Below are 27095 nucleotides of genomic sequence, written 5' to 3'. Positions count from 1 at the left end.
TCACAGTTTCTCTGCTGCTACAAAATGTCATGTGGAAGAGAGTACAGAGATGCGCTGCTCAGCCTTAACTAAAACACTGCAACTTGATACTTTCATTGTAACCAGCAAACAAGGGATTCTTCAGTAAACTGGTATGTAGACAGTCATTAAATGATAAGGGTACAGCTTTTTAATGAATCCAGTTTTTTTGATAAACCTTGCAGGTTTGTAAATTTCCCTTAAGGAAATGAAATTTGAATAATTGTAGCGAAACCAGATGGCTTATGTAATTATTTGTAAAAAAGTGTTCTATATTTATGGGGGGGATGTTTGAATATTTCATAACAATCAACTGATCATAGGAAGTATACAGCTTACTGTCTTTATTTGTGTAATTGTAGTAAGTAGATATCATCTTTAACTATGCTAAGAAGATGTAGTTTGTGCTTAATAGTGCACCAAACATTACCAAAGTAACCATGAGGTTCACACCCAACAAAAAGTTATGATTTGTCAACAGTCTGACAAGACTGTACTTTGACCTCATGTCAGTATAAGATGTACAAAGTTTATTGAAGCAGAGGTGGGTAAAAATTCCATTACTCAGTTACATGTAATTAAGTACTATTTTGATGTCTGTGTATTTTCGGGGGTAATTTTAAGTAATAGCACTTTAACATAAGTATATAAGTAAGTAATGGAATCTACTTTTTTTTTTAATTTTAGTTTTTGACATTTAATTATCAATTCTTTTTTGTGCATTTTACGTCTTAGTCTTAGGTTTTGGGGTTGATGTGTTGATATTTTGCCTCTCAATGTAAAACATTCTTGGGTTTATGAAAGGCACAAAAAAATATACTTTATTATTATTAGGATTATTATTATTACATTGGTGGAAAATCTGTACTGCTTTGTGATTGGTCACACCTCTGACTGTTGAGGTTTATCATGTTATTTTAGACCAAGTGGAGCACCTTCAGCTTCTGTGCTAACAGAAATGGGATGCTGGAAGTTCAAATGCAGTTCTATAGGGAACTAGTTAATTATAGAGCTTTTGAACTTCTACTAAAGTTGTTTTTGGAAAGGTAGTTCAGTCATTATTTTACTGAAGTAACATTATTTTTACTTGAGTGTTGGTTTAGGCTACTCTATCCATGTAGTTATCGATAGTTATTGCTGTCCAGACAAATTAAATAGAAGTTCTTATCTGCGAATGTGTTTTAGATAGAGTGCAATTTGTTTTAGGTTATTTGGAAAACACTTTACTTGAACCCTGCTACATAGTATTGGCATGACCATGGCAGATGTCATGTGCTAACTTGTCCTAGGTGTACTCTAGTTAGCCATCATGACATCAAACATTATTGCACGTCATGACAATTACCGGTAACATGACACTGTTATATTACTGGACATATTCTGTTATGACAACTCATGACAGCATATGACCTCTTTCATGACCATGCCCAATCCTAATACTTGCACCTGCTGAACAAAATAAGAAAAGCTATAAATGTGCATTGTTGCCTTGGGAAAGTGAATGTAAATTGCCTTTAAAACTCATGTAAGGTACTCAATTGCGGATCTATCTTCCGGATCACGTTGTAACCTGAAGGAACACTGTCTGTACCTTGCAAGAGAACAATCTACCTGTACAGTACTGTTTTTTCTATCTGTGTACCACAGAACCCACTGGCATTATTTTGTTATAACAAATAATAACAACCACACACACAAAAACATATGTAAAGGTAACAGAAGAACAACAGTGATCCGTTCTATATGTACCAAACTTACAATTTTACTCAAACTGTCTCTTTGTGCTCTTCACAGACAGTGTTCAACTAGAGTAATGAAGGCTCTAGGGTACCCTGTTCGACCACTGGGTGTATTCCTGGTATTCTTCCTGACTTCCGCCTTGGCCATGGAGACAGTCATTCTCAATTACTCTTCCAGAAACCTCTCTACTGTTCCTTCTGATCTCCCATCTTCTGCTCATGGTGTGGATCTCTCTCAAAATCAGATTCAGACCCTGCAGAAACATGACTTCCTCAAAACACCCAGCCTCAGTTTCCTCAACCTCTCCTGGAACATACTTGTGGATATACATGTGGACACATTTGTCTCCACTCCCGTTCTGGAAAAACTAGACCTGTCCTACAACAGACTCCAAAACCTGTCCAACCAGCAGTATCTACTGCATGCACAAAGCCTACAGTACTTGGACCTGTCATGCAACACGTTTGCAGTAATGGCACTTGGGACTGAGTTCTCCAAACTCACAAACCTTCGGTGGCTTGGCCTGAGTGCTGACACTATTCGGAATGATGACTTTGCTAGCATTTCTGATCTCTTCCTCCAGACTCTCTTCATCCAGGCCCAGAATGTAAAGCACTATGAAAAGGGAAGCCTCTCAGGTCTGAAAGCAGAAAAAGTTTCTATTGTAATGTCAAACAAAGCCACTGACCACCAAATAATAATTGATGCCATAGCATCCTTTAAGGATGTAGAGCTCAGCTGGTTATATGATCCAGAGGACTTCCTCAGAGACCTGGTGATGCAGAGAGCAACCATTCGAGCAGAGCATTTACAATTATCTGCTGTTCGGAGCACCTGGAATGTCATGACAGCCTTTCTCAACAGTGTTTTAATGTCCCCTATCCGCCAGTTCAGTGCGTCCAACCTTACTCTAACTGCTATGAATGGAGGAAGACATGTGCTCCAGAACTATTTCTTAGATTCCTTCAGTGTCAGGCAGTCATCAGTGACTGTATTCATCTTTCAACAGGAAGTCCTTTATGACTTCTTTATTAACATGCCTACGAAGAATCTAACTTTTGCTCAGTCACCAATAGTCCATATGACCTGCCCAGCAGCTGTTAGCATGATACAGATGCTTGATTTGTCTGACTGTGCCCTGTCTGAAAAGGTCTTCTCCAAAGGTCTGCATGACGAATGTGATACTTTGACAAATCTGGAGAAGCTTGTCCTGAAGGGTAATAACCTTAGACACTTGATGCCACTCACTTCAAGAGTTAGCCTTATGAGCTCTCTCAGATATGTGGACTTCAGCCAGAACTCACTGACCTACGAAGAGGACCAGGGACGCTGCACTTGGCCTTCTAAAGTCACCCACATAGATTTATCTTCAAACGGATTTGACCAGAACGTGTTTAAGTGTTTGCCAAGTGCTATAGCCATTCTGAACCTCCAGAACAACCAGATCACTGCAGTTCCTGCAAATATCTCTAGTCTGGACTTTCTCAGAGTTCTAGATCTTACATCTAATCGTCTCCTGGATCTGCCGGACTGTCTGGGGTACCCAAACCTACAGAGGTTTGTAGTGCGTGGGAACTCCCTTCATGTTCCCTCACCAGGTGCTCTCGAGACCTGTCCACATCTGACTGTCCTCGACACAAGCCATAACCCCTACATCTGTACCTGCCCTTTGCGAGACTTCACCACCCTCATTGACAGCAAAGGCACACTGGGTGGATCAAAAGCTTGGAAGAACCGCAGGATTGCTTTGGCTCACTGGCCTGAAGGGTATCGCTGCAGTTACCCAGAATACTGGAGGCATGCAAAACTTCAAAACTTCAGTCTGCCCGAGATCACATGCAATGCTGGACTATTGGCAGCCACCATTTTAGTCCCAGCATTCACCCTAATCATTGTTGTGGGAATGCTATGCCATCAACTAGACATTCCATGGTACCTGGGAATGATCTGGAAATGGACTCGTGCAAAGCATCGTACACGAATTGTCCAGCAACGACCAGAGGAGTTAGAAGGGGTGCATTACCATGCCTTCATTTCCTATAGCCAACGGAACTCTGACTGGGTAAAAAGTCAACTCTTGCCCAAGCTGGAGGGCGAAAACTCAGCAACAATCCGAAATGGACTACGAATATGCCACCATGAGCGGAACTTCATCCCAGGAAAGACGATTGTGCACAACATCCTCCATTGCATTGAACAAAGCAGATGCTGTGTCTTCGTGCTGTCCTCCCACTTTGTCCAGAGCGACTGGTGTCACTATGAGCTATACTTCGCTAGCCACCAGAGGCTAACAAGAGGGCTGGACAACATCATCCTCATTTTGCTAGAGCCGCTGCCCCCCTATCTCATCCCCTCCAAGTACCACTACCTGAAGGCAATGATGGCCAGACGCACTTACTTAGAATGGCCACAAGACAAGGCCAAACAGAGAATGTTCTGGGCAAACCTGAGGGCAGTGCTGCAGGCAGATCTACCTACTCCTCTTGAGAGAGAAGAAGAATGAGACTGCTGAAGAAAGGAGAGAAAAACATCAGCAGAGAACAGTGAAGAGAGCGAAAGTTGAAGGCATCTAAAGACAGCACAAAGATTACAGATTAGATGTGGAATTTTTTAAAACTGTTGGAGAAGTCAAATAGTAAAAAACTCTACTGTACTTTTCACAAATACAAAAAAAAACAAGTTTATTACTGTTTGTTTACAAACATAGAATTATATAACAAAGAAAGTCTTAAACTCCAATTCATGAGGTATACAATAACAAGAATATGCAACAATTCTAATGTATCAAAGTCACAGACCCTCTAAAACAAATATTTTTGGTAGATACATCATTTGTTGTTCGTATCTCCAAATGTCCAACTTCATTTAAGGTGTACATAATAAAAAGATCTATTTAACCATAATGGGTACATTGTCTCAGCCTACATAGTAAATCAATAAATGAGTCCACCAAATGAAATTTTTTTTATTTTGATTACTACTGAACCAGGTAACATATTCAATGCTTCTTCAAAATAGCAGGCATTACTAAGTGAAATGTCTCCTGTTCAAAAAATATAAACTTAAGAGTTGTATTCTACATTCACTTTTGCCTTAGTACTGGATGTTCCCTGTTCGCAAAATCAAGAAATCAACTCGTAAATCCTTTAGAAACAACAGAACAGCGATAGTGACAGTCACTTTTAAATCTAAACAATTCCCAACCATCACGAGAGTCAAAACTGGAATTGCTGTGCAATTTTTTTAAGCATGCACAATATAATCTGTAATGAAGTACATATAGTAGTCACATTCATAAGCAGGTGAACAGACTGTTATTAGGGACACCTTATATAAAGAGGGACCAGTAGTTCTGTTAAAAAATGCATTTCATGACCTTTAGGGCAAAGAGCAGTTATGGGCCAACGGTCAAGGTAAGGACTGGATGAGTATGATCTTCTCGTTGATGCAGAAGCGATGTAGCACACTGAGCAGGTTTTCTCCGCAGCGGGACACTTGGCGTTCCATTGCCAGACGAAAATCTTCCTTCACGCCTTTGGTGATGCCGCGGGTCACTGTGTGATGTCTGAAAAGAGTGGAGACGAATATGTTATAGTGTGTATGTTTCATAAAGAATGTTGAGACAAAAGCATGTGATGAAACTTCTTTTCTTCATTTTAACACTAAGACACACTTTGGAAGGTTGTTTTTTTTCTGATGCAATGACTCATAAGTTCTGAAACCACTTTGACAACACTTCCTTATACAAACCAATAGAAAACCACACTCTCTCACAGACACACATACACAATCGAAATGTACTTCGTCATCTGACAGAATCAACAGGACAGAAAAATCAACACACAATGTGTAAAAAAAAAATACACAGATGTCGCAAACCTCGGCACAAAGAAAACCAGATACACTGACAATGATACTGAACTAGGGCTGGCCTGAACAGTATTTTACAGGCTTTGAATACTCGTTGGTATTTCTAAGAAAGTACTCGAATTCACCCTTTAAAACTATAATATTTAAGTTTCACAATCAACTAGGGAACCACAGTTGGAATCGGCCAAGATCAAAACTGGCAATAAAGGAGCCAATTTTTGGTTTTTATTTAGGCAGATCTGTGTGAAATAAGGCAGGCAAGTGCACTCATGCTTTATTTGAATGTGGCTGCAACACCTGTATCAAATGGATTAAAAAAAAGGCTAATAATAGTTGTCATAAGAAAGGGCCATTGGCCAATTTGGCTGTAAAGAAATCGAAATCTTCCATAAAAGCTCATTATCGATGCATCGCTAAGAACGCGAGTATGACCACCACTGGAAGTGACTTGGGCTTAGAGGACACAGACTGCAAGACAGCGGGACAACTGAAATCTCTCCGCCCTGAGGAATGTGGCTCTTGGTCTGCATCCTAAATGGTCACTGGCTAGAATGGCTTAATCCTTATTACCGTAGCAATATGTATATATATATATATATATATATATATATATATATTATTTATTTTTTTTTTTTCCCTACCTTCATCCACTTCCAGAATTCACCACAACAAACAAGGTTGAGGTAGTAGTGGGCGGTATGGGCAAAATTCTTTATTATGATACCAATAATAATTGGTTTCTGTATATATCATGGAATAATTTCTAGTTCTACAATTACAGACTGTAGTCCACCTGTTTCTCTGCATACTTTGTTAGGCCCCTTTCACCCTGTTCTTCAAGGGGTCAGGACCCCCACAGGACCACCACAGAGCAGGTATTATTTGGGTGGTGGATCATTCTTAGCACTGCAGTGACACTGACGCGGTGGTGGTGTGTTAGTGTTTGTTGCGCTGGTACGAGTGGATCAGACACAGCAGTGCTGCTGGAGTTTTGTGGGCAGCGTCGTGTGACCACTAATGAAGGACTAGAGGATGACCAACACAAACTGTGTGGCAAGAGATGAGCTATCGTCTCTGACTTTACATCTACAAGATGGACCAACAAAGTAGGGGTGTGGACAGTGAGTGGACACAGTGTTCAAAAACTCTATATGTCACCACTGCATTAGTGTCACTACAGTGCTGAGAATAATCAACTACTCAAACAATACCTGCTCTGTGGGGGTCCTGACCATTGAAGAATGGGGCCAAAGGGGGCTAACAAAGTATGCAGAGAAACAGATGGACTACAGTCTGTAATTATAGAACTACAATGTGCACCTATAGGGTGGAGCTAAGAAAACAGACAAAGAGGGTAGACAGAAGGAGGTGTACTTAATGAAGCGAACAGTCAATGTAAAATGACCATTTTGGATGCTTTAGTAAACCTATTTTTGTAGGTTAACAGTGGCTTATTATTCTGGGATGTCCTTTCTCGTTTTACTAAAAAATATTTTAACATCCAAAGTAAATCATAAATATTTTATTGTGCAAAATTGTAAAACTGGAGAATATGTACATAAGCCTATGTGAATGAATGTACCTGCTCCACCATTTAAGGTGGAACAGGACATTTGATTAAGAGGCTAACTTAATCGGATTTGTCAAGTCACATGTATCATACATGTGTCCCATACACTTGTATTATCTCTGACCGTCAGACCCTGGAATTAGCTTGAACTCGGAAAATATTACAGTCATTTGCGCTATTAGTACCAGCTAGTATACTGACTTGTAAAGCCATGACCACAACCGCGACAGATGCAGCTGACCCAGTTAAGAAGTTTCTCAGGCGATACGAGAGGAAACAGAAGCATAGCAATTGCTCTAGTGTCCAAGTTAGTCTAAGACAAACCCCAAAAACTGGCCAGTTTCTTTATGTCTGCTGCCTTGAAAACAAAGTGAGCTGCTTCAGATGCAATGAACTGGATGTTTTTCATGTGAAACATGACAAACATCCCTCTGGCCATTCAGCTAAACGGGATATCGTTAGCGTGGTTTACACTATTTGCACACTGCATTTTGTGCTCCAATTTGCGACATATCAGTTTAGCGGTTATGACAAAACTTACCTGAGGAAAATTTTCAACCCCGAATTTCATATCCCGAATGATCTGGTGTACCACCCACTACTAGTTTGAGGCTCCGAGCTCTCTGGTTTTACAGTCACACTCACCAGAGACTAGTGATCCTTGGCTAAGTATATTTGAGATGATTTGTCAGATCATCTCCATGGTGTGCCAGCCTCAGATCGCAAATTTTGCACTGAGCAATTATTGTTCATATATATTTATCACATAATTTAAAATTTACACGTGAATTCTCAGGCATCCTTGCTGAACAGAGAACCCAACACCAATGTAACATCTGAATACTTAAGTATTTGACTCATTCCGGCCAGCCCTGTACTGAACTAAAGAGCTCTCATTTCACGTTTTCACACAAACAATAAAATAAAGAAATTAATTTTTAAAAAAATGGATCAAAACCAAAAACACGGATGAAATGAAAACCAAACTTAAAGAAGACCTGGAAAATAAAGAACAACGTAAATCAGGGGAAATCATTTCGAAATACAGGGACATGTCACAGCGTATGAGCAGGCTGAGGAATGGGAGTATAGGAGGAGCCAGAGGTGAGGTTGTGGGAGGGGTTTGGGTGATGGGGTGGGGTACCTGTCAGCCTTCTGAGCCCCTGGAAGCAGCAGGGTATTTAACTCCACCCCCAGGGCGGGGCTGGGGTTCCTACGGACAGCAAACACCAGTTCATCAGCACCCCAAGAACCAGGCTACATTCAAGACTTTGAACGCACTCCACCACACTGTGATCGCACAAAGCTACCAACTAATCCATTTCACACATACTGAACAAGCAGTGAAAATAAACTGTTTTAAAACACTCCATAATGGCCCAATTTTATCCATAAATGATCATTCATTAAAGGGGCATTCCGGCCTAAAACAATACCAAACAATGTGTAATTTGTGATGTTATGCCATGTTCTGTAGTGTAGCACTGTAAGAGGTGTTGGGACACACCTCTTAATCACTGAATTCAGGTGTTTCATTCAGTCTCATTGCCACAGGTGTATAAAATCAAACACCTAGCCATGCAGTCTGCCTTTACAAACATTTGTGAAAGAATAGGTTGTTCGAAAGAGCTCAGTGAATTTGAGCGTGGTACTGTAAAAGGATGCCACTGTTGCAGCAAGTGAGTTCATGAAATTTCTTCCCTCCTAGATGTTCCACGTTCAACTGTGAGTGGTATTATTGAAAAGTGGAAGTATTTAGGAACCATAGCAACTCAGCCACAAAGTGTCAGACCAGGTAAAGTTACAGAGCGGGTCACTGAGTGCTGAAGTGTATAATGCGTAAACATCTCCAATGCTCTGCTGACTCTATAAATGCAGAGTTCAAACATCCTCTGGCATTGAAATCAGCACAAAAACTGTGCACTGGCATGGGTTTCCATGGCCGAGCAGCTGCATGCAAGCCTTACATCACCAAGCACAGTGCCGAGTGTCAGATGGAGTTGTGTAAAGCACGCTGCCACTGGACTCTGAAGCACTGGAAATGTGTTCTGTGGAGTGACGAATCAGGCTTCTCTGTCTGGCAGTCTGATGGACGAGTCTGGTTTTGGCGAATGCCAGAACATTACCTGCCTGACTGCACTGTGCCAACTGTAAAGTTTGGTAGAGGAGGGATAACGCTATGGGGTTGTTTTTCAGGGGTTGACCTAGAACCCTTAGTTCCAGTGAAGGGCAATCTTAATGCTTCAGCATAACAAGACATTTTGGACAACTGTATACTTCCAACATTGTGGGAACAGTTTAGGGAAGAACCTTTTCTGTTCCAGCATGACTGAGCTCCAGTGCACAGAGAAAGGTGCATAGAGGCATGGCTGGCAGAAGAACCTGACTGGTCTGCATAGAGCCCTGACCTCAACTCCATCGAACACATTTGGGATGAACTAGAACGGAGATTACGAGCCAGGCCCTCTCGTCCAACATCAGTATCTGACCTCACAAATGCTCTTCTGGATGAACTGACAAAAAAATCCCACAGACACTCTCCAAAATCTTGCAGAAAGCTTCCCAGAAGATGTTATAGCTGTAAAGGGGGACCAACTCCATATTAACGCCTATGGATTTAGAATGGGACGTCATAAAAGCTCATGTAGGTGTAGTGTGTGGGTGTCCCAATACTTTTGTCCATAAAGTGTATATCATGCAATCAGTGGTAATCCCCTGAGGTGTCAACCAATCCTGAGCACTAGCCACTAAGATACTGCCTAATATATAAATAACTTATACCTGAGTTGTCAAACAAAAATGTAAACGGCAATTCTATCTTTATTCTGCACCAAATGGATGCCAGAGACAAGTTTTTACCCTTTTTAGTCAGAGAAAAGGAGCCAAACTGAGGTATTTAGATAACCTGCTATCTTGCTAACTTTAGCTATTAGCTTATCCTGCTCATCTGAGTCATTTCTGTTGTTCGAGTCATCCATTCTCGCCACTGTAATAATGATTTGGAGACAGGTACTACAGCTATATAGCTGCAATAAGATATTTGGCTTACCATTAAATAATAAATAAAATAATAAAATAATTTAAAAATGCCCTTAAAAATCCACCCTAAAGCAGCTGTAGTTTTTCAAAGGCTCCTCCCGCCTTCAAGATATGTCATTGGAAGGGTGTTTTCTGAGTCTTTCAGCTGGAAAATCTCAATCTGGATCCTAAAGCATCACCACTGTCAGATGCCGGAGTGTTTAAAACAGATGTAGCAATGGTTACATTTTTCATTTTGGCCGGAGTGTCCCTTTAACAGCGGTTCTCACTACTGCCACCTAGAGGAGCATCTTTGAAGTACCATATCATTTTAATGGTGAAAGCATATATTTGGAACCAAGTTCTAGAAAAAAACAACTTTCTTCCCTTTAACAGACTGGCAAATTTAGTTATCTTTCACATTATACTTATACAATCATTCCTAGCACTACTGTCTTGAATGCACCCCTGGCATTAGTTCCACAAAAAGGTCAGGTGTCATTAGATGCTAGATAAGCCAATCACACAGCAGGATGGAAATCTTTAGAAAATTAAGCCAGCTAACCACAGTAGGGTGAGGAAAGAAAGATCAACAGAAAGAAAGGACTGTAAACTTAATATTCTTCCCTTTGGAAATATATATAGCTGAGAGTTCTCATGTCCAAAACAAAACAAAAAGAACGCAAAATAATAGGTTAAAAAAAGAAAAAACTTAAACCGTCATTTGTTGTTATTTTCTCCATCAATACCTTTTAACTATGGTCGATGAAAAAGAAAGGACTCACTTAATTAGCATCCCTTGATTGGGCAACAACTCCAGTTGGACCCGCCCCCCTTCTGTTGTACGGAGGTACGCAAACTCTTCCAACATATCGATGTCTGGGTTACTGGTTAAGGGCTGTCTTAAAACATAGTAAGTAGTAATAAAACTAATTTACTTCCACATACAAAAAAAATTCCTTACACTCTAGAACAGATGGTGCAAAAACCAGAAAAATCACAAAACATATATTTAATAGAAAATTAGCTTCAACAACCAAGCAATAGCACAATAATGATGTTGAGGTCTGGTCTCTGAAGTGGTCAATCTATAGTTCTGGCAACACCAGCAGATTCTTTGTTTGAATCAGTGAAGGCTTCCTGACAGCTACACATCCTTTCAGAACCAGAGCACTGAGTTGTCTTCTTACAGTGGAATGATGGACAGAAACACCTGTGGAGCTTGATTTTCTCCTCTCTCTCCTATTTATCTGAAAGGGACAGTTTTGGTGGTCTACTAGATCTTGCAAGGTTCTTAGGTATTTCATAATTTTGCTTTAATAATTTTTAATAAACCTCCAGTTTTGGAAATGCTTATATTTCACTTATTTTACTTCGACTTTCTCCTTCATTATGCAAGTGGATCACTGTATATCTAATCTCCTCAAAAATATCTCCTGAAAAATGTATATCTTGTATTTATGGCTGTTTGGTGGTCTCTCACTTTTGCATAGTACTGTAAATAAAAGATAACACTGGCAGCATCTCCACTCACCCACACAATCTGACAAACGGACACTAGATGTGTTATGTTTGGAATTTCTCTACTGACCTGTGCACTCCTGTACCTGTATACCTAACCATAAACTTGATGGTTTACCCTCCTTAAAGGATACTGGTGACATAGTTGAAGAAGTTCTCATACTGAAAACTCCCATGGTCACAAATTTTGTCCACTGCCTTCAGGAACAGAGTCTCGCCCTGTGGCCAATCATGCTGCAGGAGAACGATCACATGACCCAGGGCTAGGTCATCCCTGCCACCATCTGCGAATGCCCGCAACTAAGAGAGGATGAGAAGAAAAAAGACATGTTAAAGGTGTTAACCGTCTGGTGGTGTTGATTGTGCAACAATAAAAAGCCCTGGGTTCATACAGAACAGAATAATGACTGCTTCAAAACACTAGCAGATAACAGTTTACTGAAATGTATGTTTTTGTACATGAATGAGAATCAACTAGGAACTTGGGACCAAACCAGCAGACATATTTATCAACTTTATCAGTAGCCAAGCTTCCTTTCACATACACTATATGGCCAAATGTATGTGGAGACCCCTGCTAATTACAGAGTTCAGGAGTTTCAGCAGCTTCCTTTGCTAACAGTTGCCATGCAATCTTCATAGACAAACAATGGCAGTATACTCAATAATAACGCCCATGGTTTTAGAATGGAATGTCCAATAAGCTTACAGGTGTGATGGTCAGATGTCCACATACTTTTGGCCATGCAGTGTATGTTTATGGGTCTTCTGACATATTGAACAGGTTTAATGAATTATTGAATAAAATCACCAAAATCTATATGAAAGTTTTTATGTGTTTGTGTTTTTGCCAGCAGCAGAAGCAACAAAACTGCACTGTTAAGATATAAAATACAGCCACACAAAACAGCATTCAGAAGTTGCTCAACATTAAAGATTTCTCTTTAAGTTCTCTTCATGTTTCTGTTCAATGCTGTGATCTTGGATTAATGTTTGCCTTTCACACCAGAGTGAATGCAGGTATTTAAAATATTACAGCGCCATCTAGCAGACTTTGAGGTACTTTGTGAAATGGTATTACACATTCCACATGCAAACCCAATTCCAAAAATGTTGGGACAGTAAGTTAAATACTAATAAAAACAGAAAGAAGTGATTAGTAAATTCTGTTTGACCGGTAATACATTCAAAATGGTACAAAAACACAATATTTCATGTTTTACCTTAACTGCACTTCATTGTTTTTTCGTAAATATATGCTCATTCTAAATTTCATATCTGCATGAAATTCTAAACATGTTCTAAAAAAGTTAAGAGAGGAGCATGTTTACCACTGCATTACATTACATTTCCTTTTAACAACACTTTGAAAGCTGTTTGAATTTTGAACTGTTTGCCATTTGTCTGTTAAACAGGGTTTCAACTGTGCAACCATACGGTTCCATCATTGCTGTGTTTTGCACGCATTTTCAAAGGGTGACAGAGCTGGATTTACAAACCACTAATTTCATTTGATCTGCATATCACATACAGTCCCAACCTTTTTGGATTTGAGGTTTGTGTAAGGTAGCTTACAAACAGATGTTTTGCAAACAGAAACAGTTTTTTGGGTAATTTATATAAACCATATAAAAATATATAAATCAAACAGTAAACAATAAAAAAAAAAAACCTAGTTATTAGTGGGTAACTTCAAAGCTAGCATTTTATCTAATAACTGGCTTATTATAAATTAATATGGTGCAAATGACATTAGCTTCTGAGTTTAAGTCAAAAGTTCCTGACCCCCTATGTCTTCGCAATAATTTGGGTCAGGGCCTCTAAGACTGAATCGGCTTCCCGAATGTCCCAAATGTAACAAACAGGTACATGTGCAAGCGCTCACAGACAAGCAACTGAAATGAAGTTAGAACTATATATGGTCAGTCCGGTGTTGATGTACACACACCTTGAAACAGGCCAACATCAGCTGCAAACAGAACGGCAGGATGTCTTTGCTGGTGCACGGAACAAGCCTCAGGTCATTGCCTAGAAATACGGTAAAGATGCAATTCTTAGAACTGTGACATCACAGATCTCAAAACCACATCAAAGGAGGTCCAAAAGGTCCGGAACACAGTGACCAGACAAACATGAAGAAACCTGAGTGTTCTAATGCTGGCGATGCTTGCAGTCGTCTTTAGAACGTCAAGTAAAATGAACCAGTGTGAATGCTTACGTTTGTCCGTTCAGCGAACCCTGGCCTTTAAACTATGACTGTTCACTGTTATTAAGGACTAAATGTCATTGGAAATACAAGAATATGACTGTTCACTATGGTTAGCAAGAACACCACTGTGACATCATAAACAAATTGCACCATAGAAATGCCTTTTTTTAAGTACTTGACTGTTCACTGTTGCTAGCATTGTGAAATCATAAACAGGCAAACAATTGTATGCAAAAGTTTGGGCACACCTTGGTCAAATGACAAGTTTTGTTGATTTTCTAATTGAAAATAAGCACACATTCTCTACACGGAACACAGTTCTACACACCTGAATCCACAAATACAGTTTATTTGCTAAATTTAACATATTGGAAAAAAAATCTAAGAAAAAATTGGCCTGTGCAAAAGTTCTGGTACAGTTCATATTTTATGCTTTTACTATTTTATTATTATCCATTTTTTTTCCAATGTGTTAAATTCATCAAAAGAATAGAAATTTTGTACAATGTCAGAAAATGGCATATTTAAGTCTGTTCCCTGTAGAGAACCTGTTACATTATTTTCACAAATCAACAAAACATTCCATATAGTTAGCAAGGAGTTAGCAAGTTCTGCACATTTCACTCTATGCTCTGAATCACAGCCTTGAAAACAACCTTGAAGACAAGTTCAGAAAGCAGTCCCCTGTAGCGAGGTCTGGCAGCATCGTTCCTATAAGAACGTTTTTGTGATTTTAACATAAACTTCTGGTGCACGCTGAGACTGCTGGAGGTGTGTAATTCATAGTGGTTATGACAGTCCAGTATGACAGTACGGCAGTCAATAAAGTGGACTGCTCTTCTGGTAAGCCCAGACGAACGTACCTTTCCTGGGCTTGTTCCTGACTCTGCCCTGCTCTTCACTGGACTTTGTTGATTCTTGATTCTGAGGTACCAGACCACTGACAACCTCCAACAGCTTCTCACATGCCAGCTAGGGAATAAGATTAACACCATAAACACAAACACAGCACAGAAATCCAAAGCCGGCTTGCAAATTTCATTACGATTTGATTTAGGCATGTGTCTAAACAGTTAAATTAGGCTGGTATTATTATTTTTAACAAGGACATCTCTCCAGAAACATCACTGGTGATGTGTCCAGAAGCATCAGCAAATGTACTTGGAGAGATAATACTACTAATACTACTAATACTACTACTACGTCACTTGCACTGAAGCAGCCGTGGGAGCAAACACAGTGATAACCTTCCACTCAGAGTGCAAGTGGAAGTTTAATCTTTGTCAAATAAAAGACCATAATAATAGCACTGTTTAGTAAAAAATGCAGTAGTAGTATATTGTAAACCTAAATTTGGTGACAAAAGAGTAATTAAACTAGTAATAAAAAATGAAATTGCGAACGTCACATAAACTTTACCATCCAATTAGGGGTAGGCGATATGGCACAAATATCATAACACAATACTAACATCTTTTTCACTAAGCACAATACGTATAACGATATTTTTAAAACCAGGCATCAAATACTCTTGGTACTAAATTAAGATCTGATTTTCTGATTTCAGTAATGTGACGCTGTGCTTTGAGGATGTGCTAAAATGTACGCCATACTATACAGGCAGCTTTTTTAGGCATAATATCTGCCTGCAGCACCAAATGTTCAACCAGTGCAGCTCAACAGCTGTGTTTCTACAGTCTATGCTAGGTACATGAAATGTGGAATTAATGAAGGATTTCATTACGCCCGACATGTTTAACAGTTCTATTATGCTCATGTGTTGGGAATACTAGCGTCTTTGCTATTGCTTGCATGAAATAAATCAATAAAAGAACTGGAGTTTTTACTGCACTGGGGCCTGCTACTGCGGTACCACCAGGCATCTAACCTTAAATATGTTGGTACAGTTGTGAAAATTACACAGAATATACAAATGTTTTAAGATTTCATGCTGAAAAAGAAGCAGAAAAGTCCATTTTGGCAGAAAAATTGGTGCATACTTTATAGAATATTATTAACTGTAACATTCCAAAAAAATGATGCAATTGAATCACAGTCGTACGCAAAGGTGTGGGCGCCACAGCTCAAATGATGTTCGATGGATTTTCTAAGAAAACACACTTCTGCACATTTTACACTATTTGCACATTCATACAAATACTGTTCATTTGCTGAATTTGACATACTGTGAAAAAATAAAGCATTTTTCATTTAGAAAAACAACAAAACATCTAATTTGAGAAACGGTATTCAAACTTTTGCATATGACTGTATATAGCAAAAAGACGTTGTGTGCTACGTTTTTACCCTGTGCTCCCCCAGTGCATAGTGGCAGGATGCTTGCTGTATCAAAGCTCTGTGCATCTCCAGGTTGGACGCTGCTGTGAGTGAGTTCTGGCTCTGCTGGGGCTGCAGGGCTGACATCTGTACCAGACTGGACAGGGCTTTTCTGTACTGGCCCTGAAAGACATACACATGAAATTAATTAGGAATGCACAGTGACATGGGAATCAGATTAGTATTGGCAGACGATTGCTTGAAAATTGCTTTAAATGACTGGCATTGGAGAGATGATAAGATATAACAGACTGACAGATAATTCAAGCCAACATCTAATTATGTATTTATTGTACTCTAGAAAAGCAAAACATTTAGGTGACATTTTATTCATTTCACTGCATTCGTAACTATGCAGATATACATGTTATATTTCTCTGTAATGGTAATCCAAATATATGTAGTGTCAATGTCAACATTTTATAAATGTTTATGTATCAGTATAGACCAATATGTCATTGAAAAATAGCAGATATGCATATTAGCCCACAATTTTCATATCAGGGCTTCTAAAAAAAGAATAAAGCATTCAGACATGACGGTTTATGAAAAAGAAAGCATTTTAACAACAAAAATTATATATTTTGTCTTTTAAGATCCAGACACACTAGCTTTTTGTGAGAAAAACTGCATAATTATATTAATTTCAATGGAAACAGTCACTTATGGTTGCTATTAAATTCACTACCGAAAACATTTGCTTTCATTTTAACTTAAAAAGCATTACATTTTATATTTTCTTATATTTCCTATATTCTTCCTGACTTATCTAAAAAAATATACATAAAAGAGAGCTGGCATTGTACTCTTCTCCAGGGTTTCCTCATATTTGCGACAATGTCTCTAACCTCATCCTTAGTCACCAATTTTCATCAATCTACTTTGCATATGTAAACAGCAAATGTGCACTTTTACACAACACACAGTATAGATGAACATCATGCTATCAACCAACCACCCCACCACTCAACTACTAACAAGACCATACCTGATATATGATCATGTCAGTGAGGAATATTCGGAACCACAGCCAGCTTTCAGTCTTCCAAGCCACGCAGATCTTATTGAACTCTGTGAGAAATAAATAACAATCAACAGATTATTACAGCTTTTTAAGTATTTACTGTGTCCTTCTTTGCCTTTATTACAGCTTCCATTAGTTTTTAAGAGACTTACTTTCAGTTTTTCAAAGGGATATTTTTTCCACACCCACAAGTTCAGTCTTAGAAGTTGTTCGCTTCTCACAATCTCACAAGCCAAATAATTACAAATACAAATTTAGACTCATTAGCCTGAAAAACCATCTGTAAAATTTTAGATGTCCAGTGCTTTTCTCAGTAATGACTTCTTGAGAGCCTTGCATCCTTTCAGACTAGAGGTGGGCGATATGGCATAATAATATCATAATATAATATTGCAATATTTCTAGAAATGGAAACAGGGGAAAAGGCCAGTATTGTCACATTTAAAAAAGCTATCAAAAATGTTAAATACAAATATTTTTATTCAATGTTTCACAGACTGTGCTGCAACACATTAAATTAAACATGACTAAACATGCTCTTACTGTAATGAAACATGCCTGTGTTCTTAAAAGTACTGACGATATCCACAGTTTGCTCAGAAAAGGATATTGTAACGTAATTTATCATGATAATGACAAATATTGTTATATTGCACTATTTCAGACCCATATCGTTGTGGATTTTTTCAGATCTGAAGCAAGAGTGGGGCTTGATTTACTCCCCTCTCTCAGTGAAAGCATTAGGTACTGTTTATCTGATGGTGACTGTTGACCGGTGGTCTACCAGGTCTATTGCAGTTCTAAGGCATCCCATTTTCACCTTCTATATGCCAGTGGATTATCCTATATGTAACATAAAAATACCTCTTTTAAAGATTTTAGATGCGCATGAGAAGGAAATTTAAAGGCAGTTAAGGTGAGTTTCAGTAGTCACTTGTGTCAATGTTAGTGTCAATGTTAGGGAACATAATCTCAGTGACATCTTTGGGAACAGCTTTTACTGGGAGGTCTAATGAGCTGTAACATGATGGTTTGAAGAGTGGAAGGACGGACGAGTTAAAGCGGCAGTAGGTGCACAAAAGAGTGGACAAACTAATTTCCATTTTGACTGGAAATTAAGTAAACAGAAGGGCGGCCTCTGACTTTTGCACAGTACTGTTTACATTACGTACACACAGGCACACAGCGTACCTGATTCCAGAGCATCGTGAGAGTGTAGGAGGTCCCAGCTCTCTCTAGCTGTTCGGAAATGTTCTAAAGTCTCCGCCCATCCTGGCATTTCTGTCTTATTCACCAGAATGTGCCGTCCTCGTCCCTTACCCAGAGCATCCTCATCATCAGAACTCTGCACACAAAAGATGTTCTTTTTTTATATACAAGGCATCCACACATCCACACTTATACACACAGATATACGCACATCATCAGCAGGATGATGAACTAAAGGATGATCCTCACCATGGTTTTCTCTCGTCCATCTGCCAGCTTGCGTTTCTTGTGTGCGTGTTTTCCGCTCGATCTCTCCACCTCAACGTCGCTAAACACACTCGACAGATCCTCCACAAGAACCCATGGAGTCGCCCCAAGAGAATTATGACCTGAGACACACAAAATGAAATGTTTAAAACAAATATTACAGTACTTTATAATGTATTAAAGCAAAACAAACTGCTGTACAGAAACAAATAAGCATGTTTCCTTCAGGTTCTTTATACCTAAAGAGCTTAACATATGACACATTGAGTACTACTGATATGTTGCTGTAAAGTGGGCTCAAAATTGACTTGGAAATACATACACTTGTTTCTAAAATGCTTCTGGTTTATCCAGATGATGTTTTACATGCTTTAGACAGTAACTTTTACGATGAGGTTGCAGGTAAGGCCTCCTTCTGATGATTCTCTTATGCAGATCATATTTGTGCAAACAATGCTGCAGAGTAGAACGATACACCACCAGTGTGACAGCTAAACCTTCCTGCAGGCCCTTTGCTGTCATATGGGGGTTTTGCTTTGCCTTTGTAGCAATTTCCTTGGCCTTAACTTCCACAGTTCCCCTTAGCTGCCATTTCTTAATGATATTTCGGACAGTGGAAATTGGAGCGGAAAGCACTTTGTATAGCCTACCCCTGCTTTGTAGGCATCAGTTAGCTCCATTTTCAGATCCTCAGCCAACCGCTTAGAAGAGCCTATGGTTGTTGAGTGTTAGCACAAAGTTTGAATTTCCATCAGAGAGGTCTCTAAATCCACAAATCCCCCAAATTTATATAGTGTAGCTTTCAGTTCTGTGACTTTACAACTGGAAGGGTGTCCAAACTTTTGCACATGCCACAAGTACTACTTTTTTTACTTAACATGTAACTGTGCATTAAAAGTTGCAGTGCAGGATTTTTTTTTATACATGCATGCACAGTTATATGCATACTCACTCTGAAAGAGTGAGGGCTGGACAGTAGAAACGTAGAAGTGGGCGCTGCGGAAAAGAACCAGTGTGGAACAGGTGACGATCTGACCGCAGCAGCGGGACAGAGTCTCTCCCTCCAACCCGGGCAGATACCGGCACAATTCCTTTACCCGCTGCAACAGCTCTGTGTACGTCCTAATAAACACAGAAAAACTGCATTAAATACAAGAGAACACAAAACTGCATTAAATACTCACGCTGGGGGTGTAGAAATGCAGACTCAGATGACTGAACTGAATTGACTTTGGAATCCTACATAATATTCAACAAACTATGCATGTTTTGGCCTAAACTAAATTCTAAGGCTATTTCCAAATGTTAGAAAAGGCACAGTTCAATAGTCTCTCCTCCCATACACTGATGAGCCAAAACATTATGACGCCCTGCATAATATGCTTTAGGTCCTCCACATGCTGTATGTTCCCAGCAGAGCATCACACTCCCTCCACCACTTGTATTCTTCCCACAGTGCACCATGGTGCCATCACTTCCCCAGGTAAACGGCACACAAGTACCCAGCCATCCCTGTGACGTAAAAGAAAACGGGACTCATCGGACCAGGCAACCTTCTTCCATTGCTCCAAGGTCCAATTATGACGGTCGCCTGTCCTTTTAATGGGGCACAGGGGTTAGCATGGGCACTTTGATCAGTCTTCGGCCATGCAGCAGAGTGTGATGCGCTATATGTTATGACACATTTCTCTCGTTACGATCACAAAATGTTGAGACTTGTGCCACAGTAGCCATTCTGTCAGTTCAGACCAGACAGGATAGTCTGCGTTGCCCTCATGCATCAATGAGCCTTGGGTGCCCAACACCCCGTCGACGGTTCATAGTTCGGCCCTCCTCTCTAGGTACTCACCACTGTTGACCTGGACCACCCAACAATCCCTGCTGTTATCAAAGATGCTCCGACTCAGCCGTCTGGCCATAACAATTAGGTTCTTATCAAAAGTTGCTCTTGTCTTCACTCTTGCCCATTTCTCCAACATCCAACATGTCATCTGTGAGAATCGACTTTTCTTACTGTCTAATATATCCCAGACATGCACAGTTATTACAAGATAATCAACATTACTCACTTCATCTGTGAGTGGTCATAATGTTTCAGCTCATCCATGTAGTTTCTCCAGTCATTTCTGTGTATTCTGAGCACTTTTAAAAAGCATTCTGAATCATAGGAAAACAAATCGAATCAATTAAAAACATTCTTACCTGCTCCCTTTCTCGCCCTGCCACTCACACCTCGCTCCGACCACGCCCACTATCTCCAGCAACCTCTCCCACGGCTCCGTCACCACAGACGATTTCTCTGACAACCCCTCAATCACAAACCGCTGACCCCGCCCCATTCCAGGTGACTTAAGCCCGGCCACCTCCTGAGGTCCTGAGAGAGAGAACAAAAATGTGAACAGCGAAAGGACAGAATGTACACTGCATAAAAGATTTATTGCCTGGCTGCCAAATTTTGAGCTCACAAGAATCAGTGTCCAAAAAAGTAAAGTTAAAACATTATTTAAAGCAAAAATAGACAAAATCAACATTAAGTTCATCTGGTAAAGGAACCAACGTGTTTTCACATGCCTTAACCACCGTATTTGTCCATTTTGAGTCTGTAAGTGAAGGTTGAACCGTCACTCACCCTGTAATTGTGGGTCTGTGCAGGGGCCTCGTGTCACATAGCCAATATAAAACTCAGCCGCTTTGTGCATGTACTTATGCAAGAGACTAGCAGGAAGACGCATCTCCATATTATTGATTATTAACGGCAGAACATCACAAACTAGGAGAGAGAGAGAGGGAGAGATGGAGGGAGAGAAGAGAGAGAAAAAGAGAGAATTCACATTAAAGGGTCTATCCTACATTTATCTCTAGCATTTTATTTTTTCCCTTGTGGACCACTTAAACATTTTGTGGATTTATGTCCCAAAAATGGTCATATTTCATTTTTACATGACATTTTCCAACCTCGAGAACTAAACTGGCTGTTTTTGTTATTGTGTCTTTACGAATGATATAAGATAACTGAGCTCTGTTCTGATTGACTGCATTGTATTGAGCTGGAACTATGCCTTGAACTTCACTGTGAATGGGTGGGGCTAAAGTGCTGCAGACTGAATAGGTGAATATATGTAAAAGTGCTGGTTCTTGTGACATCAGAGGCACTATGATTTCGAAAGAGGCTGTTTTGCAGCTTAGTTTACATAATTGGACTTTCTAGACTGAGACATGAACGCTTGAAACATTAACAATGTTTACATATTACACACATTATTTCAAACTCCTTTATTAAAAGTGTGGGAAATTTTCAATATCTGACAGCACACACTATTCACATTAAAGTCACTGGAAAAAATGTGCAAATAACAAAAGGGCGCACCAAACAGCTTCCTGAAACAGTTGACGGGCGTGTCCAAGTCCTCCACATTCTCCGCCTCCAGAAGGGATTCTCCTAAACTGACCTGAGGAGTCAAGGGGTCAGAGTTTAACAGTCTATTAAATCAAAGATATTATTCATTAGTGTGACAAAACGTTAATTTGGTTACTGTTTTTGCCTTTTGTAGATCTACAGTAAAGCAATAACCCACTAGAGGCTGTGTGTTACAGCAATTCTACCACAGTTAACCATGGCAAAATCACCAATGCACAGGCTGCTGCGGTTTATTGCTTTTACAAAATGACAACAAAATACAACAATAATTATAAATGAGCATTTAATTTATTAATAATGCAATAAACAAATCTTCTGCCATGCAATGTAGTTCATTATCAGCAGGCTATGGTTGCCACGCCACATAACGGTCAAAGATTACTTCATGGACAGCACTTTTTTTTTTTTAATAACTTGGCACATTAGTACATAATTCAATTAATGTTTGAGGTCATATGCGAGTATTTTTATTATTATTATTATTATTATTAGTGCCGTCAAGTTGTTTCCAACTCCTGGTGACCACATGGATAGTGTTTCTCTAGAATATCCTGTCTTCGGTTTGGGTCTTCAGGCTTTTAAACAGCTGGTTCATGAACCACTTGACTGTATCCATCCATCTTATTGCTGGTCATCCTCTTCCTTTTAACTTCAACTTTTCCAAGCATAATGTTTTTTTCAAGGGGTGCATTGTTGCTATTTTTTTAGACTGAGCACACGTTATTCAGTACTTGCTGATACCAACTCCAATGCAATACTGAGTAACTGACTTAGAATTAAGTAGCTGTTAGTGTAAATGAGCGCAAAGTACATTAACAATAAAATAGAGAAAATCTAGCTGGTTTTAGATGAAAAGCATTCGCTAGCTATGCTGCTTTATTTATCTTAAACCGAGCAGCACCGCAGTAGAGAAGAGCACGTTTTGCTCCATGCCAGAAAAGCGCCCCTGTCCAGCTGTACGTAAAGTATGTTTCATAGTTTTGATCTCATGCTTTTCATCTGTCATTTTTAACAACAGTCTCTGTAACACAGTGACAGCAAGAATCTTATTTGAGACTAATGCATCCAAGGAGCTCATGTTTAGTGTTTCATGTCTTGTTGGAGTCTTTTGTTTGGCTGGTTAAGCTGTAGTTGAATGTTCTTTAAAGCCAGGCATACATTGTGGGATTTCAGAATTCTTGTTTCTTGGTGACTCCCACTGTACATTTGAATAGACCACTGTGTACGGACATGCCTATGATCAATATGATCACACCGTACGAAAATGCTCAGTCTGAATGACATGCTATGTGAAATGCAGCTCCTACAGACAGCTCTGGCTATGGACAACTACCACTAAATCATGCCGTCAGCAATTCTCTCCATGGGTCTTCCCTGGATACACAGGCAAAGAAGATTTTTGCAGATCCAAGAAACTTTCCATAGTACTTGAGTATAATGTGTAGACCTTAGGATCTGCATAAAGCCTGCTAATATCTGAAGGGACACTCACCCCATGCTGTACTACAGACTCTGGGAATCTCTTCAGCAGCAGCAGAAGCATCTCTGCCTTCTCCAGAGTGTTGAAACACTGCTCAGTAGCCTTTAGCAGCATCTGACACTGCACAGGGCCTGGGAGAGTTTCAAACACACCTACACACACACACACACACACACACACACACACACACACACACGGTTAGTGCATCAGCTTACAACAGCATCTCATAGAGAACAAAGATCTGCAGCGCACATGCAACATTAAAGCCCAGCACCTTTTTTCCTAAATGCAAAAGAAATTCTAATGTGGTAAGACATGTTTTATTCTCCATTCTTCCTTTAAACTGAAGGAGAATTCCACCCATTTTTTTTTTAATTTCTGCGTAAGTCATTTGTCAAAGTTCCTGTCAACATGGTTTCAAATACTGAAATTTTAAATTTAATAGTAAAGATGTGTTGGAGAAAAAGCCTTTACCTGTGTGTGTGTGTGAATATGTATATAAATATATGTATAAATTTATGTATTTATTTATTTACAATTGTGAGGGAACACTGTGAGCCTTGATGTTAGAGGAGGCAGCTAATGTAACGTTAAGTTAAAGTATCATTTCATTCCCACTATCAAGGTTGACACACTAGCTATTGCGGTTGACCTGAAGAAAACAGCTGTACAAACTGTCAAAGTCTCTCAACACAAAAGACCAACAGTATCCTCTCTCTGCCAGCTCATTGTAAAGATTTTAAAATATCAAACCACTCTGAATGAATTTGTTTACATCCCATTTACTGAATTATGCAGATTTTTTTTTACAAAATCATTGGAATTCCCTTTTAAGCCCTCAGCAATATGTCAACATATGACACAAAATGACAGATACTTTATATCTTCGCAATACACATTGTTTTCACACTGATTAAACACACATTTTTTGTCATATCACCAACCCCTACTTAACATTACAATGCTTTTAACTCTTTACTCTTGTACTCTGTGACTTATATTAGTAACCATGAGAGACCCACCAAACCCACCTTTAAGGAACTGAGCATGCTTGTCCTGGCTGTCGTTCCGCAGCGCTGCTGTTATGACCGTAATTTCTCGCCACACCACCGGCTGATCAGGGAAATTAATGAATCTAATTGATAGTAAAATAAAAATCAATTAACAGTAAAAATGATGAATCTGAAGTTCAGATCTATTCACAAGAACTATGATGTCAATAAAGGCCTGTCTGAAATTAACATTTTGTGGCTGATACGATACCAGTTTTACCGTTCTTAAAATTCCGATATCCAATTATATCGGCCAATATACTTTCATATTTATATTGTATATTTTAATTCTAGAGTCTAATAGTTTTGGTTAAACAGTGCTTTACTGACTGATATGGTTCTAATAAGTTCTAATGGTCAAACAGCAGAAAGTCGGTTTTAAATAATCACAATATTGTAGCACCAGGGTGGAGTTATAATTCTTAACGGTTTAATTTTCCTCATGGTTTAAATGACCTCATTTTTCTTAAGAAGTACTCTTCATAAGACAGTTTGTTTTGCGGTATAACATCCTAACAGGATGTGCATAAAAATTTTGAGCAGGTGCAATAAAACTTGAAAATGATGTTTTTTTTAGCATTTAGCAAATACAAACATGTTCCACAAAAACAAAATAAAAAGAAAAATACACATGGTGAATAATAATAATAACAACAGAATGGCAATAATAATAGGAAGAAATAGGCTAATAAGAAATCATTTCAAAAAAAGTTTGAGTAAATTAGAACAAAAGCTAAATTAACATGAACTGTGGTTTCACAGCGTTATATAATTTGTACCAGTACAATCTTTCAGCAGACCAGTTATACATGACATGAGACTTAGGTTGTGAAGAACAAGTCTAAGTTGCCATTTTATAATCATTTTATAACCTCTTTGTGCACTCACATGTCATAGAGCAGTCTGCCGGCTGACGCGGTCCTCTCCGCATTGCGCTCAATGATGTACATCTCATACTACGAGAGACAGAAAGCAGAACTTAGCAAGCTAGGAATGACAGACATAACAGAAGTACGCCTCTTATTCCTTTACCAGCATCTGCTGATGCCAACCTCAAATTTTATTAAAGCATCATCACAGACAGACTGACAGATCTGATTTTGGTCCATTTTTTTCCTTTTGGAGCCAATTAATAAATCTTTCATAGTCAGTGATTATAGATGTGGTCATCTACTGTACTGTGCAGAAGTCAGAGGTCACACTTCATTTATTTTCAATTGCCCATTTTTAATAACTCTTTTTTTTTTTTTACTCTATAGCATCAAGAAAAAAGCAGAAAATATAAGCACTGCATTGTCCTCTCAAAGTGGTAGAACGGACAGAAACACCTGTGGATGTTTTCAGATTTGAAGCAACACTGGAACTTTCACTTGTTTCTCAATGAAAGCACTGTTTATCTGATGGTCGCAGTTTCGGGGGTCTACCAGGTCTTGCATATCCTCTATATCTTTTAATAATTTTCGAAACTCCTTATGTTCCTTTGACTTTCCACCTCCTTTTGAAAGCAGATGATCTTACATCTATCCTACACACAAATCTCCTGAAAATTAAATACCTGGTCTCTAACGTTTAGGCAGCTCTGTATGTGGTCACAGATGAAAACATGTGAAGCACCAGCTTTGGAAATCGAGGGTATGAATAGGGAGTCTGTCCCTCTTTGCTGCAGTTACTTTACACTAGTTGTTGGAACATTGCTGTGAGGATTTGACTGCACTCAGCCAGAAAAGCATTAGTGAGGTCAGATACTGATGTTGGATGATTAGATCAGAAATGCCACTCCAGCTCATCCCAAAGGAAGCGGATGGAGCTCCATCACTCGAGAACGCAGTTGCACTGCTCCACAGCCCAGTGCTGGGGGGCTAGAAACCCCTATGGTGGCACAGGGTATGTCAACCTTAGGACTACAGTCTGTAATTGTAGAACTACAAAGTGCTCCTATGTGGTCAGTGGAGCTGATGAAATGGACAGCGAGTGTTTGAATGGTGGTTTGAATGTTATTAGTGTATAAACTGTGTCTGCACAGCTGAACGCCTGTATCAGTAACGGTTGCACTGCTAGCATCCAGAGTGGACCATCTAAATAAGGGTCCACCCCGGGGGTCTGCACAGACTGCGCCTCGCCTCCTTCTTTATGTGAGCTGCGCTCACCTGTATGCTGAAGTCGGTGGGGTAGAGGGTCCGGGCGGTGATGAGCCAGGCTTTAGCAGCCCAAGGGTCTTCAGTCACGAGCTCCCGGGCCCGTTTCACCAAGAAGTCGCAGTCGCCCTGCGCGGACATGCGGGAATCAGACCAGGACGGAGATGAAACCCCGACCACACAGACGGACTACAACAGACTCGGACCAAACAACGACGCGCCGTTTC

At 39.5% G+C, this 27095-nt stretch overlaps 2 protein-coding genes across 3 annotated transcripts; one reads left to right on the top strand and one right to left on the bottom strand.

Annotated features, from left to right (window-relative positions):
- The first annotated feature begins 19 nt into the window (after positions 1-19).
- Positions 20-4459, top strand: tlr1 (toll-like receptor 1). Its single transcript, XM_036589787.1, has 2 exons — positions 20-131; positions 1813-4459. Exon 2 carries the CDS (start codon positions 1832-1834, stop codon positions 4259-4261), a length of 2430 nt encoding a protein of 809 aa, XP_036445680.1. The 5' UTR covers positions 20-131; positions 1813-1831; the 3' UTR covers positions 4262-4459.
- On the bottom strand, positions 4423-27095 carry ints10 (integrator complex subunit 10). 2 transcript variants are annotated; one of them, XM_036589788.1, is made up of 18 exons: positions 26881-27095; positions 25622-25689; positions 24713-24816; positions 23694-23833; positions 22151-22232; positions 21413-21553; positions 20986-21157; positions 19736-19905; positions 18766-18905; positions 18499-18652; positions 17272-17354; positions 16254-16406; positions 14810-14918; positions 13686-13765; positions 11872-12037; positions 11002-11095; positions 8343-8411; positions 4423-5323 (listed from the first exon to the last, which is right to left on the bottom strand). In XM_036589788.1, exons 1-18 carry the CDS (start codon positions 27007-27009, stop codon positions 5167-5169), a joined length of 2211 nt encoding a protein of 736 aa, XP_036445681.1. In that variant the 5' UTR covers positions 27010-27095; the 3' UTR covers positions 4423-5166. The 2 variants fall into 2 exon arrangements, with proteins under 2 accessions (XP_036445681.1, XP_036445682.1); XM_036589789.1 differs by lacking the exon at positions 8343-8411.

Source organism: Colossoma macropomum, unplaced genomic scaffold, assembly GCF_904425465.1.
Source record: "Colossoma macropomum unplaced genomic scaffold, Colossoma_macropomum, whole genome shotgun sequence".
Taxonomy (NCBI): domain Eukaryota; kingdom Metazoa; phylum Chordata; class Actinopteri; order Characiformes; family Serrasalmidae; genus Colossoma; species Colossoma macropomum.
The sequence above is the reverse complement of the archived record's forward strand: the minus strand, read 5'-3'. Positions and strand labels throughout refer to the sequence as shown.

What these genes read in the sequence shown, in the direction of transcription:
- tlr1 (XM_036589787.1), top strand. Translation starts at nt 1,832, where the DNA reads ATGAAGGCTCTAGGGTACCCTGTTCGACCACTGGGTGTATTCCTGGTA.
- ints10 (XM_036589788.1), bottom strand. Translation starts at nt 27,009, where the DNA reads ATGTCCGCGCAGGGCGACTGCGACTTCTTGGTGAAACGGGCCCGGGAG. An exon ending in CCAGCCCTCACTCTTTCAGA is followed by an intron (nt 18,906 to 19,735) that starts GTGAGTATGCAT and finishes TGTGTGTCTCAG; the next exon opens with GTCATAATTCTCTTGGGGCG. An exon ending in CAGGAACAAGCCCAGGAAAG is followed by an intron (nt 13,766 to 14,809) that starts GTACGTTCGTCT and finishes CCGTATTTCTAG; the next exon opens with GCAATGACCTGAGGCTTGTT.